At 36.5% G+C, this 9909-nt stretch overlaps 1 protein-coding gene across 5 annotated transcripts in view; it reads left to right on the top strand.

Moving 5' to 3' along the window:
* The window catches only part of LOC107751886 (CCR4-NOT transcription complex subunit 10), a 17304-nt gene extending 9045 nt beyond the window's left edge, over window positions 1–8259 (top strand). Inside the window, exons 14-19 of one of the 5 annotated variants that reach the window (XM_016567658.1) lie at window positions 3983–4096; window positions 4579–4709; window positions 5493–5528; window positions 6372–6499; window positions 6653–6728; window positions 7049–8259. In XM_016567658.1, coding sequence (XP_016423144.1) covers window positions 3983–4096; window positions 4579–4709; window positions 5493–5528; window positions 6372–6499; window positions 6653–6728; window positions 7049–7215 — 652 coding nt within the window. In that variant the 3' untranslated portion in view covers window positions 7216–8259. Of the gene's footprint in view, window positions 1–3982; window positions 4097–4578; window positions 4710–4797; window positions 4834–5492; window positions 5529–6371; window positions 6500–6652; window positions 6729–7048 lie in introns of all 5 variants that reach the window. The other 4 variants (XM_016567659.1, XM_016567655.1, XM_016567656.1 and 1 more) reach the window with 4 other exon arrangements.
* Window positions 8260–9909: the final 1650 nt, after the last annotated feature.

Below are 9909 nucleotides of genomic sequence, written 5' to 3'. Positions count from 1 at the left end.
TTCCCTTCAGAGATACATTCATATAAAACACCCGTTACGCGTTTTGATTTTGAAAGTACAGTGCTCATGTTTATACAAGGAAGTCAATCGCCACAAATAAATCAATGTATGGGAAACACTGGTAATGTATATCTAAATATCAGAAATGAGTTTAAAAATCATATCACCATTATTGAAAATATTATATCGCGATACATATTGATATTGAATTATTGTCCAGACCTACTATTGTGCCATTTTGTACAGATTGATGGTTGTTTTGTATTTCTTCCATTTCCGAATAATCGCACCAACAGTTGTCTCTTTCTCACCAAGGTTCTTGCTGATGGTCTTGTAGCCCATTCCATCCTTGTGCAGATCTACAATGTTGTCTCTGACATCCTTTGACAGGTCTTGCCCATGGTGGTGGGAGAGGTTGGAATGGAAGATACAGATTGTGTGGATAGGTGTCTTATACACCTAATGAGCTGACATTAGGAGTAACTTCTTAAAGTGGCAGGACTAATCTGTGTTCCACATGGGCACATAACCAATCTGTGGGAGCCAGAATTCTTGCTGGTTGGGGATCAAATACTTATTTCACTCACTGAAATGCAAATCAATTTCTAACCTTTATATAATGTTTTTTTCTGGATTTTTGGTTCATATTCTGTCTCTCTCTGTTAAAATAAACCTATCATAAAAATTACAGACCCTTCATTTCTTCTTAAGTGGGCAAACTTAAAAAATCAGCAGGGGATCAAATAAATATTTTCCCCACTGTATATCTTTCACTTGGATGTTATAATTTGCACTGACTAAATTCAGCTGGATAAAACAAAAACTGCCCGTTTTCATTTCAGGCTGCAAAGCAACAAAATGTGATTATTTTAAAGGGGGGTGATTCTTTTCTATACCCACTGTATTAAAAATAGTATGTGAAGCAGAACACAATATATACAATACACGTTTCAAGCAGTAGTATGCTACATTTGTCACATGACCTCAGCATGTTAATTTTGTTATAAATGGCTACATTTTTACATCTGATTTTCTTCTAATAAAACATCTTCACTTTTGCCATATAAATTATGAGCCAAAAATAAATGACAGCTGATAATTCTTCCAGTTTATTCATCACACTGGTCAAGAAGAGCATTGTGCAGTATTTCAGGAATCAGGTCTGAATACTGCACATTGTAACAAATTTAGTCACAAATGGTATTATGCTATTCCAAACATAGCCAACATATGTGAAGTCCCACCTTCAAGTTCCCTTTACTAATATGATCATAACAGTTTAGAAATAGATTAATTCAATACACTTTAGTCTGTATTAACAACATAAAATCCAACAGTTGCTAATTAGAGTGGTATTTTAAAGGGATAGTTCACCCAAAAAATGAAAATTTTGTCATTAATTACTTACCCTCATGTCGTTCCAAACCCATAAGACCTTCGTTTATCTTCGGAACACGAATTAAAATATTTTTGCTGAAATGTAAGAGCTCTCAGACCCTGCATAGACAGCAACGCAACTGTAATGTTCCCAGGTCCAGAAGCGTAGTAAGGACATCGGTAAAACAGTTCATGTGACATCAGTGGCTCAACTTCAGTTTTGCGAAGCTACGAGAATACTTTTTGAGCGCAAAGAAAACAAAAATAACATAATTTATTCAACAATTCTTCTCCCCTGAGTTACGTCTTCCGCCATTTTAGAGTATCACAACACATACGCACGCTTTCCCCTAAGCGTAAACAACGCTGATTACGCAGATTACATTCATGCGCGTGCTTTCTCCTCAGAACGTAAACAACGCTGATTACGTCGATTACTCTCTTGGGTACTCTCCAAAATGGTGGAAGACGTAACTCGGGGGAGAAGAATTGTTAAATAAATTGTTATTTTTGTTTTATTTTCGCTCAAAAAGTATTCTTGTAGCTTCGCAAAACTTAAGTTGAGCAACTGGTGTCACATGAACTGTTTTACCGATGTCCTTACTACGTTTCTGGACCTGGGAACATTTCAGTTGCGTTGCTGTCTATGCAGGGTCTGAGAGCTCTCACATTTCATCAAAAATATCTTAATTTGTGTTCCGAAGATGAACGAAAGTCTTACGGGTTTGGAACGACATGAGGGTGAGTAATTAATGACAGAATTTTCATTTTGGGGTGAACTAACCCTTTAAGTAAAGCCCGTCAACCTCCATTATTTTAACCTACACAGACTCCTGGCAACAAGCTTAGCTTCAGGCTTACCTTTAATGCTCTATAATTGTGAACAACCCTCCCCCGGCTAGCCTACGATACACCTCTCTCTTATTTTATGCACCCACTTCACCATTCGCTCCCGCATTACTTTTGCCTCAGGAATTGATTAGACCCCCTACCCCCCATCTTTGATCCAGCGGGACAGTCTGCTCCAGAGGGCTGGCCGGACGTGGGTTCTCTGTGAAGGGAAGGGGTGTGGTGTGTGGATTGTGTTGACCCTGCACTGACACCCTGATACACTGACACTTTTACGAGCCCAAGCACCATTTACTCAAAGGGCTCTTCCTGGAATCCTGCAGGCTATTGTGTCACAGGCAGCCACTCAGAGCGTTGAGCATTTCTCTGTTTCCCCCTCTTTTTCTTCTACCCATTCTTACCCTCTTATGTGGCATTTGTAACAAAGCTTGGCATTTAGGAAACTCAGCAAAGATTATATTCAAAACAGTTTTCTTTGAAGTAAGTTTTAATACGCAAGTTCATATGCGCCCACAATTGTTATGGCCCGTTCACATCAAGATTGAATTTAAAAAGCTGAACAAATTGCAAACAAATGGACTATTATGGAAAATAAAACTCATATGGACTCATTCTCATTCTGCAAGCAAAATTGCCTAAAACTCAGCAGACAATACATTTTTCACTGACTTTAATTCAAAACCTAAATATATAAATTTTATGTTTTATTGTACAGTTACTGGTAGACATAATAGCACAGATGTTGTCAAAATGTGAAAATGTTGCTGGGTATAGTTAGGGTGACCAGATGGGACTGTCCCCATTTTAGTGGGCTGCCTGTTCACCCAAGATTCATAAATATTACCATATACATATTGCATATAAATATTACCATTTGTAAATGATTGCTTTTCATAGTTGTTTGTACTACACATAAAGCTCCAGACATGTGTTTGTATTTTTAACTGGCTGAAGAAAAATGACTGGTCACCAGAAACAATCCTGTCATTGTACACATTTTTTCCCCCTGGTTTTTGGAATGCATTGCACATTTTTGTTTACAGCAAATATTGATCATTAGCTATGTTTAAATGCAGTAAAATAATCTGTTAGAGATCAGATTGATGGCTCAATCAGATTTAAAAAACACTGCGATTTATCTGATTATATCAAATCATATTGGTATATTGGTGCATATGTACAGAATATACTGAATATGTTGAGTATGTATGTGCCAATTTATTATTACATTTAAAAAAGTAATGTAGAGTATTGGTGAATAAACCAAAACATTTACAAACATATAGTACATTTATTTAAATAAGCTTAGCTTACCTCTATCATTCGACACAAATCCAAATGTGTGCACAGGAAAATATGATAAGGAAAATAATATGAGTCACATGATTTATTTTGAGATTGTATGGGTTTGTTCTGAAGGGACACAAGTATTAATTTTATTTGTGCGTGTTTTAAAACAAAAGGTATTAAAGTCTTAAATTCAATTTTAAAAGCAAATACCAATACCCTGACTACCTCTGAGTGTGTTTTACTGATCTCATCTCTAAATGATTTGGGCATTTGATACATTTCCTGTGGTTGGGTTTGTTATGGCTGCTGTACACTGATTCATACACAGAGTGCTTCTCTCTGACTTTTTTTTTTTTTTTCAATAAGGCCTGTGAAGAATCACCTAAAATCCATGAAATAATGTTGTCCTTGTGTTGAAAATGGTTCCATCTGCTTACTTCTCTTTGGACTCTCTCTCTCTTCACAGGTGCTCAATTCTAGCCTGCAGTGCATATGTGGCTCTTGCTCTTGGGGACAACTTAATGGCTCTTAATCATGCAGAAAAGCTCCTGCATCAGACAAAGCTTTCAGGATCGCTCAAGTGAGTCTGTGGCTCTTCTTCTGGCTGATTTACATCTTTTATGGGTCCTGCGCTTGTAACACTCACAACATTCAGCAAATATTTACCCTCCTAAAATGGCCGATCCTGAGTGATGGGATGCTCAACGTTTGGTTCAACCTGTTAAACAAAAAGTCTTACCTATGCCTGACAACTCTTTTGTCCTTGGGGAAAAACAACAAACAAACAAAAGTTACCAAATGCCTTTTTTTCCCCCACCCAATCTTTCACCTAAATTGCAAATGCTATTTTGTAAATGTCCTGGAATTCCAGACTGTGATACTTATTGTAAATGGTTTGGTTTATTTTAGCTAGATTTCCCAGACACAGATGAAGCTGAGACTAAGTGGGCAATACACAATGAAAAGCAGTCAGTTTAGCTGTAGTCTTTGACTTGGGAAGTGGCTTTAAATAATGTATTCAAGCTCAATTTTTAATGAGTTGTGTGGTGCTTATGTTCTCAGGTTCCTGGGTCACCTATATGCTGCTGAAGCCCTGATCTCTTTGGACAGAATCTCTGATGCCATTGCACATCTTAACCCGGAGAACGTTACTGATGTCTCATTAGGTGTGTCCTCCAGCGAACAAGACCAAGGTATGAAAACATACACATAACCAAAATATACAGATGTCAAAGGACGTGATGTGCGATTACTGACATGTTTCTGTGCTGGTAATGACAGGTTCTGATAAAGGAGATCTGGAGCCTGTGGAGTCCTGTAAGTTATTATTATTATTATTGATTTATTTATTGGATAGATGGATGGATGGATTTGTTTATTAAATCAGTTAATTCCTCTTATATGATAAATTAATAAAAATTAATTTTGATGTTTTTAGGAGATTTAAAGTAATAATTATATTTTATCGAAAAAAAAAAAGTTTTATCATTAAAAAGATAAAATTCTTGAAAAGACAACCTTTGCATAATCTCTTATTGCTATTTTGTAAATGTCCTGGAATTCCAGACTGTGATACTTATTGTAAATGGTTTGGTTTATTTTAGCTAGATTTCCCAGACACAGATGAAGCTGAGACTAAGTGGGCAATACACAATGAAAAGCAGTCAGTTTAGCTGTAGTCTTTGACTTGGGAAGTGGCTTTAAATAATGTATTCAAGCTCAATTTTTAATGAGTTGTGTGGTGCTTATGTTCTCAGGTTCCTGGGTCACCTATATGCTGCTGAAGCCCTGATCTCTTTGGACAGAATCTCTGATGCCATTGCACATCTTAACCCGGAGAACGTTACTGATGTCTCATTAGGTGTGTCCTCCAGCGAACAAGACCAAGGTATGAAAACATACACATAACCAAAATATACAGATGTCAAAGGACGTGATGTGCGATTACTGACATGTTTCTGTGCTGGTAATGACAGGTTCTGATAAAGGAGATCTGGAGCCTGTGGAGTCCTGTAAGTTATTATTATTATTATTGATTTATTTATTGGATAGATGGATGGATGGATTTGTTTATTAAATCAGTTAATTCCTCTTATATGATAAATTAATAAAAATTAATTTTGATGTTTTTAGGAGATTTAAAGTAATAATTATATTTTATCGAAAAAAAAAATGTTTTATCATTAAAAAGATAAAATTCTTGAAAAGACAACCTTTGCATAATCTTTTATTGTTATTATTTCTTAAAAAACGGATTACTATTTCTATTATATATTATAATATTATATAATAAAATCTGTGAAGCATTTTTGTAAAAATATAAATATTTGATAAAGCAAAGCAATGTGATGCAACTACCTTGCAGAAACAAAAATACTGTTTTTTTTATTTATTTAAATTGAGTTCATGATATTTGTTTAAAAAAACATGAAGAATATTTAATGGCGGAGGATCCCCAAATCCAGGTGTGAAAACCTTGTTGCATCTTTCCCAAAAAGACTCATGGCTGTATTAGATCAAATGGGTGCTTCTACTAAATACTGAGCATTTTTCAGTTTTTCTTTTTTAATAAATCTGCAAAGATGTCAACAATTCTGTGTTTTTCTGTCAATATGGGGTGCTGTGTGTACATTAATGAGGAAAAAAAATTAACTTAAATGATTTTAGCAAATGGCTGCAATATAACAAAGAGTGAAAAATTTAAGGGGGTCTGAATACTTTCCGTACCCACTGTATATATATACATAACATGCCCTGATTAATTGTCCACAATTAGAGCAGAGATGAGTTGGGTCAGACAATATGTAGTCTTATTTATTACGTATTTCTTTCTTTAATTTTGGTTTGTGTTGCAGCAGGGAAGCAGACGCCTTTATGTTACCCTAGCTCAGTAAGTTCTGCCCGGGCCACAATGCTCTTCAACCTGGGCAGTGCGTATTGCTTGAGGAGTGAGTACGAGAAAGCCCGCAAGTGCCTCCATCAGGTAAACACTCCTCTCATGTTAAGCTGTCAATTTTTAATTTCCATGTATTTAAAAACACTTAAAATGACAATGCAATTATCCTCTCTGGACACTAGATGCATACACTGTTTAAACAGTCTTCAAACCATTTGTTTCTGATATCTGTGTACGTAGGCTGCTTCAATGGTGAACACTAAGGAGATTCCTCCAGAAGCCATTTTACTGGGCGTCTACTTAGAACTGCAGAACGGTGAGTCACATACAGAGATTGTAATTACACAGTGCCTGCTGGGAAATGTCTGTATTTCCAGAGGGTGGCCCGTAACCTTTTCTTACCTGGAATTATTTGTCACAGGAGATTCCTCCAGAAGCCATTTTACTGGGCGTCTACTTAGAACTGCAGAACGGTGAGTCACATACAGAGATTGTAATTACACAGTGCCTGCTGGGAAATGTCGCTATATTTTCCAGAGGGTGGCCAGTCACCTTTTCTCACCTGGAATCATTTGTCACTTCAGACCGATTTATTTTTTGAGTAATCGTTTAAAACTGTGATTGTTGCTTCCGCAGGAAACACACAGCTGGCGCTACAGATCATCAAACGGAACCAGCTCCTCCCGTCTGTCAAGCCCGCCTCCTCCCCTGACCTCCGTAAGAAGCCACTTCCCTTCCAGTCATCCCAGCCAGTACAGCCCATACAGACCCCCTCCTCCTTTACACAAGTACAGCGCAAGTGATTCCACTTACACAAACCCTCAAAAACATGCACAAACACATTTTTTTATTTTATTTATGAGGCTGCAGCAACTCAGGATGGATGGGGTGGGAAAAAAACAAGCAAGAAACGGTTGTCTGTCGCAGTCTGTTAGAAATATGTCTGTGTTTTGGGGTCTATGAAATTATAAATAAATTTTATTTACACTTATTAGTGGTGTGACATTTATGCGGTCAGTGACATACTGCCATATATGAAATTATACAGATTATGAATAAGTTATTTCTGGAAAATAAGATTGAGAATCTGCATGTAGCCCTTCTATTGTGATGAGAGAGATCATGTGGTTGTCAAAAATCAATGGACCAAAGGTCACTGTTAAGATCTAATTTGCGTAAAATCATGGACATCATTTGTGGCAAAAAACTCCTTAAAATGTAGCTTTTTAACATCTCAATTGTATAACTTGATTCCTTCTCTAATGCATAAGACTCAAATAAATGTCCTGATTTGTGAAGGCTCGTCTCTGGCGTGGGTGGACAGATGTCGGCTTTCTTTCATGTGTGGTCTCTCTTTTTTTTTTTGCCCTTTTTCCTGAGGGTGGCCCATCACCTTTCTCATGCTGGGTCTTTCTTATGCTAAATCTCTCTGCCCCCACACCCACTCTCTTTCCACCCACATCTCTCCCCATTGTTGCACCAGTCTGACGTGCTGTCAATGATGCCTTGGAGAAAAAGAGCTCTTTTTTAAGCCTTTATGGGATTTTTTTTTTCTTCAGCCATCTGACGCTAGTGCCAAATGCAGCTCTTGTTCCCCAAGAGGCCTGTCTCTCACACACACACAAATATTGTAAAATAATATTTTGTCTATTTTTAGAGAATCGTGTGAACATTAACCATGCCATTGCAAGCAAATTTCAGAGGTCAGCTGTTGGTTTCTGAGCAAGTGTTTTTATTCATAGCCATGCTTTTTCATGCATTAAGGTTAAATTGGGATTTTGTAGGTAGGCGACCCCTAGGAGCGGCTGAGGATGAATGATAAAGATGTGAAGCGTGCATCTGAGCTGTGGGTATGGCAACCCATGCTGCCCTAAAATACACTGGTGCCCTAGGCCTGGGTTTCTTAAAGTTATTGAAAAGCTTATAAATAAATGAAATGGAAAATTAAAATGGGGCTGCACAGTTAATCAAAATAAAACTGAAACAGCAACATTTTAAACCTCATCTCATGGGAAATTGTAACTATTTACAAGGTGGTAATATATGAATTTGTATAATGTGTATAAAGTTTGTATAATTATGAAAACATAAAAATTCGCAATCAATTTGCCAAAACAAAAAGAGTTAAGAATTGCTATGAGTTATCTTTCAATTTGTGATTGTCAAATCAAAGGCTGCAATTTATACAATATAGTCTGTATAAAGTCTATTGTGCCTTTTCAGAATAAAAGAGTGGCACTTGTTCATTTACACACGTACAACTTACAGTATAATACTGTGTTTTCAGTGCTGCTCACGGATTTCATCTCTGCATGCGCTGAGTTTGTGCACTAGGAACATTTTTACATTCTTTTTTTACATTCATATTTGCATACTTGCCAACATTTTTGTGGACCGTTTACAGCATTGTATATATTTAAGAAAAATATGTTTTGTTTATATATAATACATATATATATGTAAATATTTTAAAAATATATACATGTATGTTTGTGTATTTATATATACATAATAAATATACACAGTACTCACACATATAAACAAAAACATTTATTTTGGATGCGATTAATCGCGATTTATTGTTTGACAGCACTAAAATATTTGTATTGTAATTTGTAGTGTTAGTTAGTTCTAGTAAAGAGTGAACCCAAGTGTGATTACCCCTAAAAGTATCTATATCCATTAGCAGAGTCTTTGTGATTAGATGATTCAAGCAGTAGCAATATAAGACATTTTCATATGAAATGTCATATTGCAGTTATATATATATAAAGAAAAAGAAGTGAATTCGTTAAAGTTGTTTTAAACTATTTTACTTAAAGGCTGCCAGAATGTTAGAGAAATCAAACAAATACTAGACTGGATCATACATATGGTATACAACTGGAATGGACTGACAAACAACCAAAATATTATTTTTTTCATTCTCATTCCATTTTCAAACATTCCATTCCAATTGACCCCTTTCTTATCATTATTTACACCCGGGTCTGTCCCATCTGCCAGACAACAAACATTTTCCTGCAGGCTCAAGCTGACCTTCTGGGCTGCACCCCGCCCCTCTCTGACCTTTGACCTGTTGGTATGCAGGGACGCCCATTCCTCAAACAGCATTGGTGGCCTTAAGAGGCTTTTGTTAAGTAATTTAGACAAAACAAAGACTCCTTGTGATAGTACTCTTTAAACAGGATGACAAATATTTCCCAGAGTGATTTAAGGAGCAGTTACCATAACCTTGTCTTTAAGCACTTGTCAGAGAAAAGAGAATTTTTCTGCAGACTTCAAAGATTCAGGAATGGTCTAAAATTCTTGCTATTTTTGTTGTCTTATTTTGAGAGGATAGTGTGTCATGTATTACATACTCTAAACCAGGGATCACCAAACTTGTTTACCGGAGGGCCGCTGTCCTGCAGAGTTTAGCTCCAACCCTAATCAAACACACTTGAAGCAGCTAATCAAGGTCTTACTAGGCATACTAGAAACTTCCAGGCAGGTGT

Source organism: Sinocyclocheilus rhinocerous, unplaced genomic scaffold (genome assembly GCF_001515625.1).
Source record: "Sinocyclocheilus rhinocerous isolate Xijiao unplaced genomic scaffold, SAMN03320098_v1.1 scaffold752, whole genome shotgun sequence".
NCBI classification, from domain to species: domain Eukaryota; kingdom Metazoa; phylum Chordata; class Actinopteri; order Cypriniformes; family Cyprinidae; genus Sinocyclocheilus; species Sinocyclocheilus rhinocerous.
The sequence above is the reverse complement of the archived record's forward strand: the minus strand, read 5'-3'. Positions and strand labels throughout refer to the sequence as shown.